The 24,309-nt window shown below is 37.2% G+C and overlaps 1 protein-coding gene across 7 annotated transcripts in view; it reads left to right on the plus strand.

The window, feature by feature from the left end:
- The window catches only part of tcf3b (transcription factor 3b), a 40,962-nt gene that overhangs the window by 7,305 nt on the left and 9,348 nt on the right, over nucleotides 1-24,309 (plus strand). For 3 of the 7 annotated variants that reach the window (XM_059341994.1, XM_059341995.1, XM_059342001.1), the window contains 12 exons: nucleotides 7,628-7,701; nucleotides 8,338-8,410; nucleotides 9,444-9,487; nucleotides 9,713-9,845; nucleotides 10,545-10,591; nucleotides 17,335-17,434; nucleotides 18,223-18,323; nucleotides 19,461-19,584; nucleotides 19,713-19,771; nucleotides 20,952-21,027; nucleotides 21,557-21,618; nucleotides 22,874-23,062. In XM_059341994.1, the coding sequence (XP_059197977.1) occupies nucleotides 7,628-7,701; nucleotides 8,338-8,410; nucleotides 9,444-9,487; nucleotides 9,713-9,845; nucleotides 10,545-10,591; nucleotides 17,335-17,434; nucleotides 18,223-18,323; nucleotides 19,461-19,584; nucleotides 19,713-19,771; nucleotides 20,952-21,027; nucleotides 21,557-21,618; nucleotides 22,874-23,062 (1,082 nt within the window). The remainder of the gene's footprint in view (nucleotides 1-7,627; nucleotides 7,702-8,337; nucleotides 8,411-9,443; nucleotides 9,488-9,712; nucleotides 9,846-10,544; nucleotides 10,592-17,334; nucleotides 17,435-18,222; nucleotides 18,324-19,460; nucleotides 19,585-19,712; nucleotides 19,772-20,951; nucleotides 21,028-21,556; nucleotides 21,619-22,873; nucleotides 23,063-24,309) is intronic. The other 4 variants (XM_059341997.1, XM_059341996.1, XM_059341998.1 and 1 more) reach the window with 4 other exon arrangements.

The following is a 24,309-nucleotide window of genomic DNA, read 5'->3' on the forward strand; positions in this document are numbered from 1 at the left end:
GTAAATATGTTTCCAAAGTGAATGAGCAACAGTGTTAAATTATCTCTATTAGGGGTGTGCCATATCGTATCGTTCACGATAATATCGGTATATATTTTTTTATGGTTAAAGAAATGCATATCATGATATTGGCAACGTTCCTACTTCTTGATGTAGTGGTTAAAGTTGTTTTAATCATCAAAAGCTACCATTACTCCCTCTCACTAAACACATGCAGCTGTCAAAATAAGAGCACAGTGTGTTAACAGAATCCACCGCATAATTTACAAGAAGACTGTCAAAATAAGATGCCTTAAATAAAACATACAAGAACCTTTATTCTCCTTTTTACAAAATTCATTAAAATATGCCCCCGGAACCCCTAAATGGTTATTTTTATTCAAAAATACTCAAGAATAATTTTTTAAAATTTGACAACTGTTGAGATTTGCTCTTCAAACTACATGTTAGATTTTTATTTATTTATACAGACTTAAAAAAAAATCATATTTTCTATTTTTTTTAAATATTTCCTAATATCGTCATCGCAAAAATAGCCTGAAATATCATGATATTCTTTTTAGGGCCATATCGCCCAGCCCTACTTACTTCGTAACAGCTCATCAGTCCAACAGCTTTTTTTCTCAGATGCGTAGTGATACTGAATTGTGTAAAAGGAATTAGACATCATCACGGCTCTATGAAGTAATAACACCATGGCTAATAACCAATAAGATTGCTTGAATTGTGTAATAATGTGTAATTTACAAAATTCATTAAAATATGCCCCCGGAACCCCTAAATGGTTATTTTTATTCAAAAATACTCAAGAATATTTTTTTTTAATTTGACAACTGTTGAGATTTGCACTTCAAACTACATGTTAGATTTTTATTTATTTATACAGACTTAAAAAATCATATTTTCCTAAGTATTTCCTAATATCGTCAAGAATATCGTTATCGCAAAAATAGCCTGAAATATCATGATCTTCTTTTAGGGCCATATCGCCCAGCCCTAATCTCTATCAAAATAACTTATGATTTTTACTATAATCCAGCATGGCTTCGGGCCAGGAAACCTTTTTTTTTTTTTTTTTTATAGAAATGATGACCATTAAAGAACAATGTCCATCTATGACGTCACTTAGCCGGCTTGTATATTCAGGGACCCAGCAGCGCGGGAACGGCAGCGAGCAGCCTAGTGGCCCACCAGACCACCTCTATTCATCAGCACAAAAGTGCTCAGAGGGGTGCTAATTGCATTAGGCGTCCTTCTCCCTTCCTCAGTGGCCAGAGTGCGTGCATGTGTGTGTGTGTGTGTGTGTGTGGGGAAGGGTGTGTCGGGCCGAGTGGAGTGGAGGGGAGAGGATTGGCAAGAAGTGTGGGATGTTTGAGAAGTAGGGGAGGCAGAGTGTGACGGTGTGTGGTGGGAGCTGGCCAAGCCCACAAGCCTTCAGGCAGGCGTCCCCTCTGTCACCTCTGCAGCTGCTGGCAACGTCTCCAACCCCCTTCACACACACAAATACACAACGGGCTTACTTGTCTTAGATCACAACAAACAACATTGTGAATTTACACATGTGGTCTCTCTTGGTAGCTCGCTTGCTTTGCTGTATGTTTGACTTTTGCACTCTCCGCACATTAAAGTCAAGTATTAACCCCTTAACGCCTGAATTTATATAGCTGTATATAAAAAAAGTTTTATGTGTGTTTTTGCCTTTAAGTAGATGGTAAATAATGTTGAGATTATTAATTTCACTTTTGCACAAAAAATAAATAGAAATTTTGGTATGTTGCAAATTTGCGACAACAGGCATAATGGTCAATAATAGGATAACAATAACACAGTAATATAACAGTGAAAAAACAATGTTTTATTTATTCACCCTCGTTTATTTATATAAACCGTAGCGAATATGCACTAACCGGCATTGGGGGAATGCAGACGCTATCTCGGCTGGTTGACTGAGTCAAACGGTTTGTCGCAAAATATGCGACAGCAGGCGTTAAGGGGTTAAAGTCAAATATTAGGGCTGGACGATTAATCAAACTGTTGAGATTTGCACTTCAAACTACATGTTAGATTTTTATTTATTTATACAGACTTAAAAAAAATAGAAAATATGATTTTTTTAAAGTATTTCCTAATATCGTCAAGAATATCGTTATCACAAAAATAGCCTGAAATATCATGATTTTCTTTTAGGGCCATATCGCCCAGCCCTAATCTCTATCAAAATAATAATAAATGATTTTTACTATAATCTTCGATCACAACAAACAACATTGTGAATTTACACATGTGGTCTCTCTTGGTAGCTCGCTTGCTTACTCGCTGTATGTTTGACTTTTGCACTCTCTGCACATTGAAGTCAAGTATTAAAGTCAAATATTAGGGCTGGACGATTAATCAAATTTTATTATCAACTACAATTTTGACTTGTAATGGCCATTAAAACAAGATAATTGACATTAAACTATTATTGTGCTACATTTCACTATGACGCTGTCATTTAATCTGATATTATAAATTCAAGGGAGCCCTTAGGTGTGCCTTTGCCCATTTTACTGAATGGAATATGTTGAATATAGTTTTTCAAAATGTTAAATATATCTTCAGGTTATGGATGTGTATCAACATTACATTGTAAAAAAAAATAAAATTCAGTAAATGTATGTTTCCAAAGTGAATGAGCAACAGTGTTAAATTATCTTTATTAGGGCTGTGCCATATCGTATCGTTCACGATAATATCGGTATATTTTTTTCGTGGTTAAAAAAAATGCATATCATGATATTGGCAACATTTCTACTTCTTGATGTAGTGGCGTAATGTTAATCACAAAAAGCTACTTACTCTCTGTCGCTTAACACATGTAGCTTTCAAAATAAGAGCACAGTGTGTTAACAGAATCCACCACAGAACTTAAAAGAAGACTGTCAAAATAAGATGCCTTAAATAAAACCTACAAGAACCTTTATTCTCCTTTACAAAATGTCATTAAAATATGCCCCCGAAACCCTTAGATGGTTATTTTTATTATTTGCTCATACTCAAGAGTCAAGAGTATTTTTTTTGTGTTTGGCAACTGTTGAGATTTGCACTTCACACTACATTTTAGATTTTTATTTATTTAGACAGACAAAAAAAAAATTAAATATTCTTTTAGGGCCATATCGCCCAGCCCTACTGCACATGCATGCCTGCAGTACTGTGTCATGTAGTTCACTGCACAGTTGTTTGTGGGATGCAGTTGAAAAAAAATCTTAAGCCTTCAAAAAGAGGAAATCCCAAAGGAGAGTGACTTCCTTCTTCAACTAAATTAGATGTTTTCTGTGGCTGCAGCCGCGAGAAGGCTTTGTGGCAGAAAATAAATATTTTTCTGGGTTCTGAATCTGATTGTGAGTCAGTATTTGTCTTGCCATGTGACTTTCACTGAAAGTACATTCACACTAGCCATGCCAAAGTCTGGATGGATGTGATACAGTTCGCCCAAAGAACCTGTTTTCATGCCAACCCTGTGTCTTTTACATTTCTTATGTGCATGCATGTCTAATTGGCAGATAAACTAGAGGGGTTTCAGTCTTCAGTAATGTTTTCTTAGTCCCATCATGTCAGTTGACTGTTGAAATGGTAATGTTTTTTTTTACACTTTTGAGCTTTATGTAATTAATTGTTCAGTTTCTAATGCTGGCATATAATTTGCACAAGTACTCTAATGCCTTGGAATAATCTGAGATGTCATACTGAAAAAGGCTCATTGACATCAAACCCATTTGTGCACAGAGACCAAATTTAGTATGAGGAGCTGCAACCATTGCTTTGACAGGTCTAAAGTCTCAGAATATGAGCTTTGTGCAAGTATCTTACAGTAAAACTTTGAAATTGTTAGCTCACGTGTAAAATCACACTTATCAATAGATGGTCAAGATTTTTGAAATTGAGGAAAAATAGGAACATTGTGTTTTCCATATGAAATATATTCTCACAGCATCCTTTACCCCCCTCATAATTGGCATAAGAAACATGGAAATGTCAGTAAACATTTTAGCAAATCCACCAATATTTGTAATCCAAACTAAGATGGGTTTTATGGTATTGTTACTAATGTGATACAATTAGCGTGACGGTGATGATTAAAGAAAGATTGTCAAAGCATTAAAAGTTTTCCTGCTTCTACCAATAAGATGTAAGCATGGAAAACTGTTAAGCTGTGGAAACTGTGAAAGCAGGTGTGTTAGCACTGCAATGTAAGCGTCACATTTTAATTTAGTTTATTTGCACATATACATGTATCTAAAAAAGAAAGGTAACGTTTAGCAGGAGAGGTTAGAAGCCAAAATAGTTAGAACAGTAATGGTTAGAATATGCATGTATTGCAAGAGGAAGCAGTGATGCAAAATTGATAGAAATGTGTGTTTACAAGTCAAATCCATGAATCCTTTTCAGATATTTTTTAAACAATGATTAAGTACATGTTGAAATGGGTTGTTCCAAAGAGATGGTCCTCTGTATAAACAGACTATTGACTACTGTGTGCCATGGTAATCAATTGCAGCTATTTAAAAGGATCTACAGTAGCTGAGAACTGCAGTGTGAGAGCTTTGTTTTTACTTTAGTATGTGTTGGATAGTGGCACTACTCAGCAACCAGAGCATTAAAAAGCTCAAGAGTGAAGTAAAGTGATGAAATAAGGATGAAATAAAGCCCACATTGGGCAGTTCTGTGTTTGTCCTTTAAATTTCATTGAGAATGCAGACTCTTAAAGTGTTCACAGCTATTTTTTTAGGTCACAGGCGAAGGGTTGGTTTAAAACATAGTACTAAAAATATTTTACTGGCCAAAATAATTGATGTAGGAGTACATCACTGACCTACTTTGAATGGTACAAAACATATCTTGTCTTTACAATTAGACTTTTGTAACCAGCTTACTTGCTTTTACAAGAGCAACATATAATAACGCAGGATAGAAATATGATCTCAAATGTATTTGACCCCAAATCAATTTGATTTTCATAGCCTGTGAACCTTGGTGAAGACTTTATTTTGTATTAATTTATAGTTTTGGTTGTCTACGATAACGGCTTGTGTTTGATATTACACATGACAAGAGATTAACAACAATAGAAAGGTCTCTCTTCTGGCATCGTGGGGCTCTCCTAGGCTGGCTGAGCGTCAGTGTCACCTCAGCAGCTCTCCACCTTGTTTTAATTGCCTCAGAGTTAATTACTCCAGTAAGTGTGAAACAATGTTGTCAGACTTCTCCTGCACAGCCGTGCTTTTGCTCTATCCTCTGCACCCCCGCTGGCCAAATGGAGGCTTCATAGGCGACTGAGTGTAGTATTGAATATAGCTGTGAAGATTAGGAAGTCACTCTCCGAACTCTCCCCGTTGGCTTGGTTTTGGAGGGATACTCTGTGCTGGTTATTGTTGACAGTGATGTGTAGTATGTGTAATTTAGTGGGTTATCTGTGTGCAGTATGTGTGAAAATATATGACATACTTTGTGTGTTTGAGTTAAAGGCCCAGACGCACCAAACCAACATAAAAAAAAAACTAGCGGTAACGAGGTTGAGTGTAGTTTGTGGTTGAGCAAAAGAGAGCGTTGGTGTTAGAAAAGTTTAGCAGTAAGTTGTCAGTCTGTCAAGAGATGTACAGTACAGATTACAGTCGTCACTTAATAAATGCTGCTGCTACTCAACAACAACAAAAAATAACTATCGTTGTTCCGAGAAGGTCTGTGGTGCCGATCATACCCGTTGTGGTTGAAAATGGCCGTTGTTGTTTTCAGTTTATTAGCAATCTCCCTCATGCCGTGGGTTTAACCCATTGAAGTCGTTTTGTAGTATTTGTATAAGCTCTCAAATACTTTTTGAATTTCATTTCTATGTGCTACCGAGGCTGAAAAATCTATTTTTTAGTAGAAGCGTTGACACTTCTGTTGAATTTGCAGAAAAACTTCAGGTTTTAGGGGCTTATTTTAAAATCGCACAGAGGTTTTACAGCCGTTTTAGGCGTCAATGGGTTAACCTGGCAACCAATCTGAGGTGTGTGAAAGCTCTGATATCAAACTCCTTGCACACTGGAATAAAATTAGATTAATCCTACAAAAAACTGTGTTGGTAGTGTCATGTGACTGCGATGTTGTGGTTATCGCCACAGCCCTAGCATGTACATTCTGCACCTGCGTGAGAGGAAGTTCCTCTCCATACCAGCAGGTGGCGAGTGCTGACATTGTGGGACACGCCGCAAAAAATAGATTCTCACCGACGGCCCGCCATTGGCTGTAAGACCGTAAGATGCGTCTCTTGGTTGCTAGACTGGATGTAGACGGGCTCATTGTTGACGTCTTTCCTCCTAAAGTGGATTTTATCTCACTGATTTGGTATTACTTCTGCTGGCGCCAAGCCTTGGCTGAAGTATCTTCATACAAAAGTCTGTCATCTTTATTTAGCAAGCGAGCCCGTCACCAGCGTCCTGTGCCATTGGACATGGTTGACGGTGGTGCATCGCTCTATTAGTGCTGTGGCCTTTCAGCAGGGCTGATCTGACAGTGAGCGAGGCTGATCTTTTGAGGTCCCCTCTCCTCCCTGCTTGCCTGATTCTCCATGCCACTGGCATCAGCTCCATAGATCACGGCTGTCGCAGCGTGTGTAGGTGCTTGCACCGCTCTGTTAGTCTCATCACTCATTCTCACTCGTCAGCCAGGCTGCTGATCTCGCCCAGACCCCTCTCACTCTGCCTTCCCTCTTTCTCTTTCTCTCTCTCTCTCTCTTCCTATCGTCCCCTTGCTTTCTCCTTCCACCCGCTCCCTCTCTCTCTCTTTTGCTTTCTCACACACATTTTTTTAATTAGGCAAAAATCAAAGACGAAATATGAATATTCATAAGGAAACCGCATTAATATGCACAATTATGCAAATCAGCATGCAATTAAGGCTTGTGTCTCCAGAGAGCCTGGATAGCATTAGTGCATAAGACAGGGAGAAGGGGATGATGGGGGTATTTTGGAGTTTTCTGCTCCACCAGTCTTTTGGCTGTGTTTTTCCTTTGTGCCACACATCGGTTCTTTCTTTACCTAAAACATTGTGGTTCATGTTTTGGCTTAATGCATTTTGTTTTGTGTTACTTTATGTGTCAATTTAATTAGAGTGGGATTTAATGTGGTTTAGATGACATGTTATCCTCTTGGATTACATCAGGGATGTGAACGGTTAATTTTCTGCTATTCAGTGACCGTGATAAACACTAATGGGTACACTGAGCAGCATTTCCTATGTTTTTTCTTTTTTTTTTTCTTTTCCAGAAATGGTGTAACATTGCACTGCATCTTAAATGCGACAGCAGCATCTTTGATCAATAGAGATGTTCTCTCCTGCCTTGTACAAGCCCTATTGTGTCCAGTTAAGGACATTAAATGTTTAGAGTAGGACGTGGTGACAGGTTCCCTTGATATGACTCCAACATCAGGAATTTCTACATATTTGCTGTGACACATAGGATAATATTTATATACTGTCATTTAGGGAGAGGACATCGTTCACAGGATTAGTCCAACCTGCTTTTTTGATTCTTTCATCTTTGCTTCAGACTAAACTTGCCGGTCTCTCTACATGTCAATCTTAACAATATGTCTTCTTGCAGCAATAGATGAGCGCAGCGGCTCTGGGTCTTGGGGCTCAGCAGAACAGAACAGCCCCTCTTTTAGCCAAGGACGGGTAAGATCTAAACAAACACTCGCACTCTTAAGTCACACACAATTTTAAGTTTGGAGATCTAAGCATTAACACCAGATGCCATGATATTGTCACACACTCACACACGTTCAGTTAATCACTCTGCCATAGATGAAGACACACACCCACTCTCCCCCCGCCACCGCAACAGCTTAGTACTTTTTCATGCTGTGTGCCATGTTTGATTTGAAGTGGTAGTTTTACTATCTACCTAATAACCTTGGCTCGGGATCCGGCGTTGGCAGGCTCTCTGGTAGCCCAGAACCTCTGTGGAAGCCCACCGGTAATTGCAGCTTCACATCCACTGTAACTGTCTTGGCACAACTCTGTGTAAATACAAGGAACAGGGGGTGAAATAGATGCAGCAGGCTTTGATTACCACAAGTTGATAATTAAGAAAGTCGGTTTGAATCCCCCGAGCTGATGCAGATTTGTTTGGCATGGATCCTGTTAGTTAGAAAAGCAGAGGGAGGGTAACCACTAAGCCTTATAGGTGTGTATCGTTTTGGACTGTGGGTGTGTTTGTCCAATGTTGCATGCTTTCTTTTTTAAAAATTGTGTTTTTCTTTGCTTTTTAAGGTAACTCATGTTGTTTTGCGTGTACCATTATTTCTACAGGGCTATGCCGAAGGATCCCACTACAGTGAGCATGAGGGCTTGTCCTCTCCGTTTATCAGTTCAGGGGTTGCAGGTATGTTGTTTTGTTTTGGCTTTTTTCAAAATACCGGGTTTGTTTGGAAAGTTTGAAGACATCATGGTTAAAATCAACCATTTTCCAAAGTTAGGAATGTGCTTCAATTTGAATATACTCATTGAAAAATGAATTATCTTTTGTGTTTTATATTTTTATTGATGTGTATACAAAAAAAAACCAGAGGGACATACATACATTAAACATGTTGTACACATCCTTAGATTTAAATTGTATGATTTTTCAGAACAAACAGTCACACAAAACGAAAGCAAATAGACTATACAATGTTTAGATATTTAGACATAGTCTGTATAAAATGAATAAACTGACCACATAAACATAACAGATAAAATACATAAATAATGATAAAAGAGAGAGGGAAAAGAGGAGGAAGTAAAATAAAAAAATAAATAAAATAAAATAATAATAATTGAAATAAATAAATAAAAAGGGACAAAGAAAAGAAAAAGGAGTGGGGGGGGGTTTTACATCGTCACAAAAAAGTCAAAAATGAATTATCTTTTAAACATTATCTGTTGTCTCAGCTGCACAATAAATTCTATAAACTAAAAATCTTAATACCACAGACTGTATCATGTAATTATAATTTTAAATGATACAGCCCTGACACATTGGTCTCTTGGTAAAAAAATAAAGTGCGAATATACATTGATTGCTGTGGGTATAAAGGAATTCTGCAATTTTTTATTTTCGATTCGACTGTTACTTTGTTTTCTGGGTGGCAAAATGTGTATGTGTCTACATGCATGTATGTGTGTGTGAGCCTGTGTTCATTCGTTGAGTGTTGGGGATGTTAGGGCACTGAAGCGGAAACCTTCCCCAGGGTTTTGTCTGGCAGGCGGGTTTATGCAGCTGAGCGTACTGAAAAAGGGGAGGGCATCCCTGGACTTTTTGTACTTTAGAAAACCTACTTTTCATTTGTTTTTTTGCACAGAACATTACCCCTTAATGTCTGTATACAACTCATGGTTCCACTTGCACTAAAATAATCTTCGCTTTTATCTTGCAGGTAAAACTGAGAGACCACCATACCCTCCTCCCTTTGGAAGCCAGGTATGTTTCCGTTTAGCTCATTCCTCACATCTCCCTGTGTGACAGCTAATGTCACATAATGTGTCATGCAAAGGAAGCCCTGTTTTCTCACTTCTCTTTTCATGTTAAATACTTTGAATTAACTGTCTTCATTTCCTAGAAGTTATGCTGTTTGTGCTCTACTCCCCCACGCCCCTGAAAGTATTAATAAAACCTTTATTTCCCTGTCTTTCTCTATTCTTCTAGCCTGGTTTTCTGCCCAGTGAAATCGCAATGCCCAGCCCAGATGCCATGTCCCCCTCTGGCCTGAAATCTGGCTCCCAGTTTTACCCGTCATACCCCAACAACCCCAGGAGAAGGCCGCCTGATGCAGGCATAGGTAACATGACTGGACAAGACATGGGGCTTGTTGTGGGGCCACTAAAAATAAATGCATTTGTTGATTTTATAGCATTTGGTGTATGTAATATGTTAGACATTTTTTTTTAACCAAGTATTTATTGGTGTTCATATGCTTTTACACATCTTTTAGTTTACATCCGGTTTTTCTTTTTGTTACATGCATACAAATAAACAACTATACAAAGTTAAATAGTAAAATATTACATCACAATTTAATATAATATAGCCTAAAGTGATGTCTTGTTCAAAACTATGAGAAGCTTTACTAGTTCACTCTTTCCTTTTTAATATATCATATAAATGAAGTTGATTTAACCAGACCAAAAGTGCTTTTCTTGTACATTACACGAAAATACAAACACAAATTTAAGTACAATTTGTATTTGTCATATCTTTGTTTTTTGTAGGCATTTTGCCTACATTCAACAAATCTTTTCACTACAAAGCTTTTCTACTTTTGTTGCACAGCAACATTTATTCACACTGACAGACTTGCACATACACACTACCACATATGCTGCAGTGTGTTTTCTGTTTTGCATTTGGATTTTTTGCACTTGAAGAAGAAACTGTACTTGAACTGTTATAACATTGACAAATATCACTTTGCCAAGTCCTCATTTGTGTTTTTGTCTCTCTTTCACCTTTTCTGTGTCTCCGTCTTGCCCGTATGTAGAAACCCAGCCAAAGAAGATTCGGAAACCCCCTGGCCTGCCGTCCTCGGTGAGAGCTTATTTCTGCTTGCCTTCACAGCTCACAGTCCTTTCTCTCTCACTCTCTCATACTCTCTCTCTCACTACACACACTTGCTACACATAGACACACATACAGAGCGCTCTCCACCACTCTGCTTGAGCAGTTCTGTGACAGACAGGGGTAAAGACCCTCTGCTCAGTCAGACTCTCAGTGAGCTGACAGTCAGGCAACTCAGGGCCCAATAAACATCATCACTGTGGTGGTCTCTACACTACACTCAAGTGGTTTCAAGTGGTGTTCAGTGGTCTGCTTGTCACGTAGACGAGCAATTTTATAGGATTTCAAGGTACTTTGTAAAGTCTGGTAACTCACCTTCTTCAGTTTGAATTATATGTTTTGTAAGTACACACAGGTCCTGGATTTGTGTAATGAAGGTACATATGTTTTCTGCAACCAATGCATGAGGGTTTCTGGTGGCTGATGCACTTTTGGATCCAGTTCAAAGTCTGTAATAAGACACTATGATTTGTTGCCATTCTCACAGATCTGACAATAACCATGCCATCCAATAACTAGTGATTGATATTGCTATTTATTGCCCCACAGTAGTCCTGTTTTTGTGCATGTTTTTTAAAGAAATCTCCTCTACTGATGCTACTAAACATGACAGCTTGCTCGGCCTTCACTTCCTGCAGAAGTACTCTGGTAACTCACCTTCTTCAGTTTGAATTATATGTTTTGTAAGTACACACAGGTCCTGGATTTGTGTAATGAAGGTACATATGTTTTCTGCAACCAATGCATGAGGGTTTCAAGCAGCAAAGCTCTGGTGGCTGATGCACTTTTGGATCCAGTTCAAAGTCTGTAATAAGACACTATGATTTGTTGCCATTCACACAGATCTGACAATAACCATGCCATCCAATAACTAGTGATTGATATTGCTATTTATTGCCCCACAGTAGTCCTGTTTTTTGTGCATGTTTTTTAAAGAAATCTCCTCTACTGATGCTACTAAATATGACAGCTTGCTCGGCCTTCACTTCCTGCAGAAGTACTTCCACTTCAGAACTATTGATGTTTTTTGTGCACACAGCCCTGTTGTCTCATGCCTTTTTAATGATATGCAGGGCATCTACCTATGCTAATTCTACTAGCATGTGCTCTCAATTTGCAAGGACGAGGGTATTTATCATTATAAGAACACTTGTCTGAGCAATTCTGACTTTTTTCGAACAGATTTTGGAAAAAACTTAAGTATCAGGACCAGTGTAGAAACGGTTTAGGATGTTGTAGCTTAATAGCAAAATATGTAAGCTGTCTAGCCAGAGTCTCACTTCTTTTAATATCAGTCATGGCGTTTTAGTTCCTAAAAATTAGATAATTCACAACTGTTGTTGCTTAAGATAGGAAGGCTAATCCTAAATGGATTCAGTTGGATTTGGATTCGACAGAGTGCTATCGAAGCCCCAAGCGCTACAAAGTACCATATAGTGCTTTGATTTACTGTACCAAGTGTCACATTTTGTCAGTGGGCCCAGAATTCCCAGCAGCTGATGTGTGGATGATGGCAACCACACATAGCTGAAACACAAGTCACTGTGACATGTTTGAATTTATCCTGAATGAATCTCACTGTTGGTTTTTAAAGTGACTTGACAAAGAATTGAATCAGGCAGCAGTTGCCCACATTATTCCCATTTATAGATTATTTCCACGGAGTGCTGTGAGCTGATTATCAGCCAGTCCGACCATACACTTTCAGCTGCTGATAGATGATTCAGAGGCCATTTGCTCAATTTGAATACCACATAGCAATTTCAACACAAACGCCTCTGAATACTTCCCCCTGCAGATAAACATGAAAGTTCTTTATTGTCCCGGACCAACAGATGCACTGTAAAACAGCTAACCTAGTATTTTAACTCAGACGAACCCCAGTAGGTAGTAGCTCATGTTACTATTGCTAATAGAGTCCAGTCTTGCTACTTGAGCCGCCACTGGATCATCAATATGAAATACTGCCACTGCACAAACATTTTCTGTCACCCAGTCCTCACGCTACTGTACTTCTCAGATGACAAGAGTGACTGAAAAGACAAACTGGATCTCCGCACTCGTGGCATTCGTGTTTCAGCACGGCACTTTGAATCAGAACACCAGTAATACAAGCAGACGAGAGAAAGATTAAGAAAAGTTATTTATACATTTTTTTTGTACCTATAAAAACCTGCATATTGGTCCGGTCCTAGCCCTATGATTTCAACAACGTAATTATAATCGCGCAACATTAACTTAAAGAAAGTTAAATGTAATTTGACTTATGCCTATGTTGATGTTTCAGCACATGGATGAAGTAAATTCAGAGGATTTATATGGATGACTAGATTCAAATCAGATTCATGGAGGCGTTATCTGGCAGTAAAGGAAGTCAAGCATTAAGTATCTTGAGATAAAATTGCAACATATGCAACTACTGTAGCCGGCTGCATTGATTAGGTGGACTCGTATTGGATCGACTGATAGTATAGATCAGAGGTGTCAAACTCTGGCCGGCGGGCCAAAATTGGCCCGCAGTATAATGAAATTTGTCCCAGAAAGGCAATACCAAATTATTATTATACAGCGCAAATAATACTACAAATCCCAGAATGCTCTGCTCATGTTTTGGCTTGAACACAGTAGATCAGTGTGTAGCAAACTGAGCAACAATTAAAGTTGTCTTTATTTTTCTTGCTAGTCCAAGGCATGGATATTATTATTAGTCATTTGGTTTGCTATTGTTTCTTTATTCTCACATTTATTTTTAGCCTGTGGAAAAAGATTACTGTTATATTTAAATTTAAAGAAGGCCGCATATAAAATAAAGGGACATACGATTTTTATGTAAATTTTATTTACGAAATGAATGCCATTGATGTGTTTGTTTGTTTTTATTTGATATTCGATTTTGCATGTTTGCAATATTAAGTTATATCAAGCTTTGCTTGTTCCATTTCGTTTGAACTTGTTTAGGTCAATTTTTTCAATAAATATCAATGTTGGCCCGCGACTTTGTCCAAGTTTTAAATTTTGGCCCACTGTGTATTTGAGTTTGACACCCCTGGTATCGATGTATCAGAGTTGGACTTAGTGACTTTGTTTTTTTTTTGTTTTCTCAAATGACATCAGTGCTGTCCTCCACCTGTGGGTGTTGTCGTGTTGAAGTGGCTGCAGTGTGGACTCACTTTGTGGCGGTGACTACATCACAGAGATTGAGTGTGAACACTCTGTCTGGCCGAAGCCCCCTCTTTTTCACTGTCTGAACCTCAGTCATTCCCTGCAGTGTGAACGATGGCCGCGTGGTTTTGGTGCGAATGATGAGATGTCTGTCTGTGTGTGTGTGTGAACCCCCCTCCCCCACTTCACCCAGCCCTCCGCCTACGCTTCACCACATGATGGCCTGGGTGGGCCTCCCCCTGTGAGTGACCCAGTTGTGAGGCGCGGTGCTTGCGAGGCCTCTTAGCCCCGTGTCTGAGCCCAGATTAATGACTGCCGATGATGATCCTGTGGTCTCTCGTCCCTCCCACACTCGCTCCCTTCCTGCTTCCATCAACTTCTGCTTTCTTTATCTACTTTTGTTACTTAAATCATGTCGCCGTAATCAGCAAACGGACAAATAATGTCCTGCACCGCAAAGGGTGTTTCTCTTTTCTCTTTTTCTCTTTTCAGTTAAAAAAAAGCTGGACAAATCTATCACAAATAATCCCAGAATAGAATAAAATGTACATTTTCCCAAAAAAAACAGTTTTTGTTGGTTTTTAAAATAATTGGTTAATCATCTTTCTTATTTAATGTCTTGTAACTCTTTGATTTTTCTCCTTTTTTTGTTAATGTTTTATGACAAGGCATTTGACTTTTCTACATGATACATTTTCTTCTGTATAATACAATATTTATCAGAATATTTAACGTGAATCAATGTATTGTGACCCCTCCAGCTTTCTGACTTCTATAACCCACCAATACCTGTACACAAGACTCCTGCCCGACCCTTCACCTCCTCTCATCTGCCACAACCACACAACTTCTCTTCTGCCCCCTAGTTGTCCAGTAGACCAATCACAAACCCTTGTGGTTGACTAAAGCAGGTTGTGAGGTTAGTTTGATGTTAATCTTCATCTACTCCCCACCCCTTGCCTTGCCACAACCCGTGTTTTTCTAGTGTAGAGACCTTTACACGGTCATAACCTGAATTACATTAAACCCCTATTAGTTGAGGATTTTACCCTAGAAATCCCCTTTCTTCCTGAGAATACAATTATCCAGCAGCACCAGTCATTGTGTGGTTCTCTGTTCCCATCTAGAGCAGCAGGATTCACTCGACATTGTTCCCCGTGAAAGAACAACTCAAAGCCTATTGTTAAATGAAGCCATCTCCGTCATGTTTTCCCCTGAATTAACCGTGATCATTTTAAATCCCCTGTTTCCTTCACACTCCCCTGGCCATATCAAGCTTTGTTTAAGTCATTTAGATTACCTTCTCCTGTCCCCCCTCAACACCCCTTATCTCTCTACCCATTTCATAAATCATCAGGGCCTTCATTTTTTCCCCTCAATCCACCCCCTTGCCCCTTTACCACCCCCCCACCCACTGCAATCTCTCTCTCTCTCTCTTTCTCTCTCCCTCTCTCTCTCTCTCTCTCTCTCTGACTGGATCCCAGCCCCCATCTCTCTCTCCCTCTCTTCGCTCCCTCTCCTCAGCCCAGCTGCCTGTGGAGTTGGATGTGGTCCAGGAACAGGCAGATGGCTCTGTAATTAGAAGTGCATCTCTCCATTCCCTTTCCACTTCTCCCTGTTAAATCAAATTACAGAAAAAATCCCTTCTCTGGATTAGCATTCTTTGCAGCATAGCCTCCATTCTCTTTCTCTCTTCCTCTATCTGCCATGTACTACAGACAGAGGAGGAGAGGAAAAGACTGAGGACTGAGTGGTGGCGGATGGTGTTGAGGAAACTGAGGGCTTCTCATGTCCATCTTCAGTCTGAGAGATGTGTCACTTAAGGCCCAGCATCCATTTTTGTTAGCAATATGTATAAAGGATGTGTGATTGGACTCTTTATGGTGCAAAATTTAAAATATCAGAGCTGTCCTTTTTCATATCTGGAATCAAATCCTCTGGTTGATGCCATATAGGACATGATAGTGCTAGTTTGAATGTGTGTGTGTGTGTTGGCTCACTGAATGCATGGTATGTGTGCGAGCTGATACTGAGTGTGTTTTAGGGAGGGGCTGCAGGCGAGGCAGGGCGATGTCACTGGGGTCCTGGGAGCTAGAGGAAGTGCTCACTGTGCACTGGGATTCAAGCCGTCGCTGTGCCCAGCATGGCATGGCCGCTGTGTTCTCCTCCACAGGCGAGGAGCCGGCCTGCATCCACCGCCGGCAGACTCCCTCTTGCCATCTTGTGGCCACTTGACGCTAGTGTGATTAAAAGGTTTTTAAAAAGCAAAGAGAGGCTGATCAATACCTTACTGTGTTGTCTCTTTGACCATCAAGGCTACAAACTAGGGGTGTGCCATATCGTATCGGTATATTTTTTTTATGGTTAAAAAAAATGCATATCATGATATTGGCAACATTCCTACTTCTTGATGTAGTGGCGTAAGGTTAACAATTAAAGTTATTTTAATCACAAAAAGCTACTTACACTCTGTCGCTAAACACATGCAGCTTTCAAAATAAGAGCATGGTGTGTTAGCAGAATCCACCACAGGACTTACAAGAAGACTGTCAAAATAAGATGCCTTAAATAAAACATATTTATTATCCTTTATAAAATGTCACTAAAATATGCCCCCGAAACCCTGAAATGTTTATTTTTTATTTGCTCATACTCAAGAGTTAAGAGTAATTTTTTTTTGTATTTGGCAACTGTTGAGATTTGCACTTCACACTACATTTTAGATTTTTATTTATTTATACGGACTAAAAAAAACATATTTTCTATATCTTTTTGAGTATTTCGTAATATCGTCAAGAATATCGTTATCGCAAAAAATAGCCTGAAATATCGTGATTTTCTTTTAGGGCCATATCGCCCACCCCTACTACAAACTGAGAACACAGTCTCTATCACTCTGGATATTTTTTAAAAAGACAGTTAGTTTCAGGAAGCCAATCACTGGCATGCATTTTGGGAGTGTCCAGTGATGAAACCTTTCTGGGTAGTTTTATAAAGCACGTAAAAGTACTTACTTAACCTTTGCAATTTTCCATGTTTTTAAGGAAGTGTTGATTTTCCTGCAAGGCGTCTTGATAAATATATGTTTTGTTTATCTTGTTTGTACAAAAAGCACTTGCAAAGCACTTTTTTTCCCTGAACCACCCACAATACAAGCAGGCATGGATATAGGGCATAGATATAGTAAATATTTATGTCACTTTGTGGAGGTATCGAATGACCCTGCACTGTAATGTTTTTATTTTTAGCAAACCTCATTGATTTTTATTCTATTTTCTCTCAAGTCTCCTCCTGACATTTTTCATGTCTCTGTGTGCACACCTTCCCTCTCTCAGAATGAACACACTTCTAAAATATAAGTACATACAAACATATATGTATTTTTTACATACATATACAAACTGCTTTTGAGTTGATGTTGTTTTTTCATATACCGCTGTCCAAAAATAAAGAATTTCAGCAAAAAGAATCCTAAAATGTCACTGTTTAAATATAAAGAGGTAATTTTAGAAATCACAGTCTAACTGCTGAACGTCTGCATGTTTGTTTAGGTGTATGCTTCCACATCTGGTGATGAGTATGCAAGAGACAATGGAGGATATCCTGGTGCTAAGCCCGGAGCTGTCTACCCTGGCTCTTTCTATATGCAAGGTAACCAGGGCTACATCTTAGGATGATTATTTTCATTGTTTTCATATATATCTTTATTGGGTTGTCAGGACATAATACATATTCAATCAGAAAAGGTACAATTCACCCATTTTTCCCCCTTTTAGAACAACAAATAATACTAAATAAATAAAATAAAAAGGGACATTTAGAGGAGATATACAGAATACTTGGGGAAAAAACAAACAAAAAATAGCTATAACAATTTGTATATGTTGTGCCTAGAGTTTGACCACCAAATCAGTATACTAAAAACATGTACTGGCCATTTAAAAGTTATATCAATTTATCTTAATTAGAACCATCTATGTTAATCATCTAACGATGAAATGGACTCAATTAGGGAAAGAATGGGATTCCAAGTTTTATAAAAGTTGACGGAGCACCCCCTAATACTGTACTTGATTTTTTTCTAAGTGTAGAAATGACATTAGATCCTTTAGCCAAGAGATAAGGGAGGGAGGATTCTTATCCTTCCAGATTATTTTCATTGTTGATTATTTTCTCAATTAATTGATTATTTGTGTGTTCTGTAAAACTGTCAGAAAATGGTCAGTGTTTCCCCAAACGTCTTGTTTTGTTCAGAACTAAAGATATTTAGTTTACAGTCATAGAGGAGTAAAGAAAGAAGAAAATGTTCACATTTAAGAAACAGGAATAAAATAATTTTGACTTTTTAAATAAAAGAGCCAAGCCAAAAATTGGTAACCTTTCTCATAATATCACTGTAAAGAATTTGTTCCTTATTTCTGTATCCCCACTTTTCCCAGAAGACCCCTGGTCGTCTTCTGGCTACTCCGCCATGCTGGGGAACTCTCCTCACATCGGACAGCCGGGTTCCTTCTCTGCAATCAACCCACAGGACAGGATGGTGCGTAAAAACTGCTCAATCATTTTTGCTTTCATTTGTTTATAACGGCTCGTGTGTTCTAATGCAGCTTACAAGTGGACAACTTTTCATTGAGAGCCAAGATTTTAGCATAGGTTCCTTCAAAAGTGTCATTTTCTTAAATACAAGATCTCATATGAGATACATAAATTAGATGATTATCTGTTAACACGAGGTTGAATATTTAACCATGAACTATTTTCATTGACTATTCATCACTATTTATAATATTTATATATTTATAGTAATTTACAATTTACATGTATAGGTATTTATAATGTAATATAAGTTGTTTATAGTGTGTATATATATACTTGTTTATAATATTTGTATGTGACTATATTGATTATTCATATATATGTATATAGATATATATCTATATACACACAATTGTTCATTATTTCATGTATATACACTACTGGTCAAAAGTTTTAGAACACACCAACCTTTCCAGAATTTAATTGAAAATGATGCAGTTTAATGTCTCAGTGTACTCTGAAATTAATGCACATTTGCAACATTTAAAATTCTTTATTGAGCATGATAGTGTTTTGAAAATAAAAAAAAGATACAAAATCACATTTTATGTTGAACTAAAGGACTAAAAAAAGACACAAAATGACAAAAAAAGACACCGAAAGACACAAAATGACTTACAAAGACATGAAAAGAATTCAAAAATGTACTTGTATAATTCTGAAATGTACATTATCTTTCAGTTTTGGTTAAGCTTACCTTTTTTTATTTACCTCTGGCAGTTCACCACTTACCTTTGTACCCTTTCAAGCTGTTCATTTGACTTGAACTGCTTGAATTTCAATAAATTGAAAATGGAAAAATTGGGGTGTTCTAAAACTTTTGACCGGTAGTGTATATGCATTAATATAGCTTTTTATCATACTGACATGTAGCATGTTGAAAGTGTCTGTTTTTTTTAATTTTTTTTTTGCTTCTTTGTTTTGTTTTTTATTTATTCATCTATTAATATTTAAACTTTTTCTTTTTATTATTGCTTGCATGTTCGAAATGATGACAATCAATCAATCAATCAATTGTCACATTTGTATATTTTCCTGTGAGGGGTTTTTCCTTATGAAGCTACTTGTATTCCTCTTCCAGAAGCGTCAACCCCTGCCTCTGTCCCCACAGAACTATCCTCTGCACGGCAGCGAAGTCAACGGCTTCCACTCAGCTCCCACTACCTACAACCACACACCCGCCATCAACGGAGAAGGCATCATGGGTAAAGAACTTTTCTAAAATAAACTTATCTCTTGATAGCGTCTGTCTCATGGTCAATTTTTTTTTTTTCTTTTCTCAAAAACAAATTAACGGGTCATCTGACTCACATTATTTATTTTGTCTCTGCAGCCAACCGAGGCACCACAGCTGGCAGTTCAGGAGATGAAATTGGAAAGGCTCTTGCCTCAGTGAGTTATTTTCTGTTTTGTTGTTGTTTTTTAAATTAGTGCTGGGCAATGAAACAATTACTGTAATTCTTCTTTATTCCCTCTGAAGAGAGAATCTGCGATGTTGGGAGATTATCTTTTGAAGAACGAAAAAATAAATGCAGCTTTAACAAAGAAGGGTGACCTGTTTTATCATAGAAGAGATGCATGTCCATTGTTGAAAGACATATCTCAATAAGATGGAGAAATTCAATGACCTAATAATTTTGGTAAACTGAAATCTCATGCATTGTGTTTTGTACACTCCCGGTCAAAAGTTTTATAACACCCCAATTTTTCCAGTTTTTTATTGAAATTCAAGCAGTTCAAGTCAAATGAACAGCTTGAAAGGGTACAAAGGTAAGTGGTGAACTGCCAGAGGTAAATAAAAAAGGTAAGGTTAACCAAAACTGAAAAATAATGTACATTTCAGAATTATACAAAAAGGCCTTTTTCAGGGAACAAGAAATGGGTTAACAACTTAACTCTATGGAGTCTTGGGCTATTTTGTCCATTTTTGAATTCTTTTCATGTCTTTGTAAGTCATTTTGTGTCTATTTTTGGTAATTTTGTCTTTTTTTAGTCCTTTAGTCCAACATAAAATGTGATTTTGAATCTTTTTTTTACTTTCAAAACACTATCATGCTCAATAAAGAATTTTAAATGTTCCAAATGTGCATTAATTTCAGAGTACACTGAGACATTAAACTGCATCATTTTCAATTAAATTCTGGAAAAGTTGGTGTGTTCTAAAACTTTTGACCAGTTGTGTATATCAGTGGATATGAATTAAAGTGTACAAGAAATTCAGTTAAAAAAAATGGACAAATCTATCACAAATAATCCCAGAATAGAATAAAATGTACATTTGCCCAACAAAAACAGTTTTTGTTAGTTTAAAATAATTGGTTAATCATCTACTTAATAATTTCTTATTTAATTTGTTTGACTTTTCTCCTTTTTTGTTAATGGTTTATGACAAGGCATTTGACTTTTCTACATACATTTTTTTCTGTATAATACAATATTTATCAGAATATTTAACGTGAATCAATGTATTTTGACACTTTGCCCAGCACTAGTTCGCTGTTTCACTAAATTGCAGTAAAAAAATCATTTTTTACAATGTGTCACAATGTCACATGGATTTAAATTCTTTCAGATTTACCCATCGGACCACAACAGTAATAACTTCTCCTCCGCTCCGTCTACTCCTGGATCTCCTCAGGCTATTGCAGGTACAGTTGGCGTGTTGTTACTTCTTTTGCATGACAAGCCATTATTTTAAGATGTTATGCAAGGCACTTAAATGCATTTAATCTCAAATCAACCCATAATTTGGCAACACCAATATAAAGAAATCTGCATTTTCATAAACACTTTATTTCATCATTTAGGTGCTATCTTGCTTTGATGTAAGATTCATGTCAACCTTAACAGTTGAGTAAATTAAGCCAATAAGAAGGTTTGTAAACTGAGTTCAGGTGGTTTTATCCTGTGCTTTTATCCTTTTTTCATGCAACCACAAATTTGGATAATATTTCAATTTCAGTCAAAGAATACCTACATCAGTCCAATTCATTTATCTTGTTCAGTTTGATTGCAACCTTGTTTTTGGCACACAAAAATGAATCAGTTGAAATTGTTGGAGCAAAAAATGATCATCTGCATGTTGAATGTTCTTCAGCACAGTAACGTGTCTGCAGCTCCATCTGCTGTAAAGTTAAATATTACCACGACAACCTATCCCAATATTTCTCTCTGCAGGAGCTCAGTCTCAGTGGCAAAGACCAACCACACCCAACTATGAAGGGCAGCCACACACACTGGTATGTTCAAGCATTTCTCTGCTACATTAAATGTAATTTAAAAGCAAGAGGTTGCTAGAAAAAAAAGTTTTTGTGTGCTTATTGATAAGTTAACCCTTTGATGCACAACATATGGACACTTCTAAAGTATAATATGGGTCAAAAATGACTTATTTATCCAGATTTGTATTAAAATTAAATTACTTAATACTATAATAATAGTAATTTGTTTCAAATGGTTACTTTCCACACTCATATATTTAATATATTTAACGTGTTTATGTATCATTTTGTCACACATACAGTGTATCTTGAAGGTATTAACAGAGCTTCACTTTTTCCACATTTTTTAATGTTTCAGTCTGATTCCAAAATTGATTTAATTCATTTTTCCTTAAAATTATACACACAATACCCCCATAATGAAAGAGGTTACCCAGAAATTAGAAATCAATATAACCGCAGTGCTTTTATTTTGAAAAAAAAAGCAAACATTAGCATTAGCACTAGAGCTAACAAGCACTTTTACTATAGTTAAGACAACAAATATAGCCACTAATATATATGACAGAAGAAAATAAACTTTAACAAACCTTGTGTCCTGTCAGTCAGCCACTATAGAAGCCTTTTGATACTTTATATCAACTTAATATGAATTACTACGCACTCATTATTTACCGTTCGTTTTTTCATTTAACCGTTCTACCGGTTATTTCCTGTCACTACCTTTCAAAATGAAAGCACCCGTTTCACACTGGACGGCACCTTTTCAAAATAAAAGCATCACAACATTGTAAAACACCTATAAATGTACAAACATGAAAAACAAGCTAAATAATACAAAAACATAAATAGGAACCTTGCTAAAGGTCATTTACAGTTGTGTTTAAAATAAATGGAAAAGTGATATAGTGATTGGAGTATTTACTATTTTTTTACTGCTATACTTGATTTACTCCACATTAACAGTCTTATCATAACATGTGTTCCTATCAGTAGCAGCTCAAAACCAGATAATTTACTGTATTTTATAAAGCGATTACATTAATATTGAGCAGAATTTAGTTCTGAGTTTTGGTCCGGACCCTGCAACCTTCGTGGTATTGGTCATGTGGCCTCTTGGGAAAATGAATTGCCCACCCCTGCTTTAGACCCATGTTGTGCATCAAAGGGTTAAGTGCACCATTTTTTATTTCTAAAAAACATACTGTGCATGTATAAGCTGTTTTCTTGGACTTGTATTGTGATATCAAAATGCACGCTTGTGTTTTTATAGCAGAGTAAAATGGAGGACCGTTTGGAGGAGGCCATCCACGTACTGCGTAGCCACGCTGTGGGCCAGGGCTTAGAGGGCGCTCCCGACATGCACAGCCTGCTGTCCTCGGTACACAACGGGGGCCTCGGGGGCCTCTCCCCAGCTTTCCCCAATGCAAGCCTTGCCCTCAGCAACAGACATCCTGCTATGGTGAGTCACCTACTCTGCTCAGATTGTGTTTCATGTGTGTCTGATTCATTATGATGAATGACCACAACATGAAGCGAAGGAAACTTTTCATTTGTTGTTGGTTTTTTTTTTTTTTGACGTTTATTTTTATTGATCGCTGATAGTACAGGACATGTACAGTACAGGCCAAAAGTTTGGACACACACCTTCTCATTCAATGCGTTTTCTTTATTTTCATGACTATTTACATTGTAGATTCTCACTGAAGGCATCAAAACTATGAATGAACACGTATGGAATTATGTACTTAACAAAAAAGTGTGAAATAACTGAAAACATGTCTTTTTATTTTAGATTCCTCAAAGTAACCACCCTTTGCTTACTAGAATATAAGACATGTTTTCAGTTATTTAACACTTTTTTGTTAAGTACATAATTCCACATGTGTTCATTAATAGTTTTGATGAATCTACAATGTAAATAGTCATGAAAATAAAGGAAACGCATTGAATGAGGAGGTGTGTCCAAACTTTTGGCCTGTACTGTACAAAAATACAACATTCACAAAAGAAAACTTTGGACCAGTGCTCACATCATTTTTTTGTTTTTTGTATGAATTAGAGCCAGGGAAGTCCAACCAACATTGTGATAGAGGTGAACACAAATGATCTTATACTTATAGTAAGGAAAAACAATAAAAATAAATAAAATAAAAACCTAGGCTCACCATTGCTGATGTCGTGTACTACACACTACAGTTCATGTGGATGAATGTCACAAGTGTAAATGCAAATGCTAGATGTCGTTGATTTTAATCACATACATAATATCTATCAACACTTTCAAAAGCTCTGCAAGAATTTTTATTTCATGCTAACATCATGGAGATTGAAATATTAGAAGTACATGCTTGGTCCATAAGCCATATCTGAAGCATCACTGTCAGAATCAAGGTTGAAATAAACATGATATGTCTGTTTTAAAGAACCATAACATGTCGAATACACTTTGACTGACCGGGAACCTTGATTTTTGCTTTGTATTTATGTGTTACATAACATATTGTCTTTGTTGTTTTTATCCTCATTTGTCCTTGCCAATTAAACGGAATTTCTTCCAAGATTTCAATACTTCCACAAGAAACAAAAGTGTCCATAATATATTTTGTGCCACCTGCTGGCCAAAAAAAGAATTACAAGCATTAGGAGTAAATTGTATTTTCATGCATCTTGTATCATGTACAACATTTCAGTTATTTTCTCAGTTGC

This window comes from Centropristis striata, chromosome 9 (genome assembly GCF_030273125.1).
Source record: "Centropristis striata isolate RG_2023a ecotype Rhode Island chromosome 9, C.striata_1.0, whole genome shotgun sequence".
Classification (NCBI taxonomy): Eukaryota; Metazoa; Chordata; class Actinopteri; order Perciformes; family Serranidae; genus Centropristis; species Centropristis striata.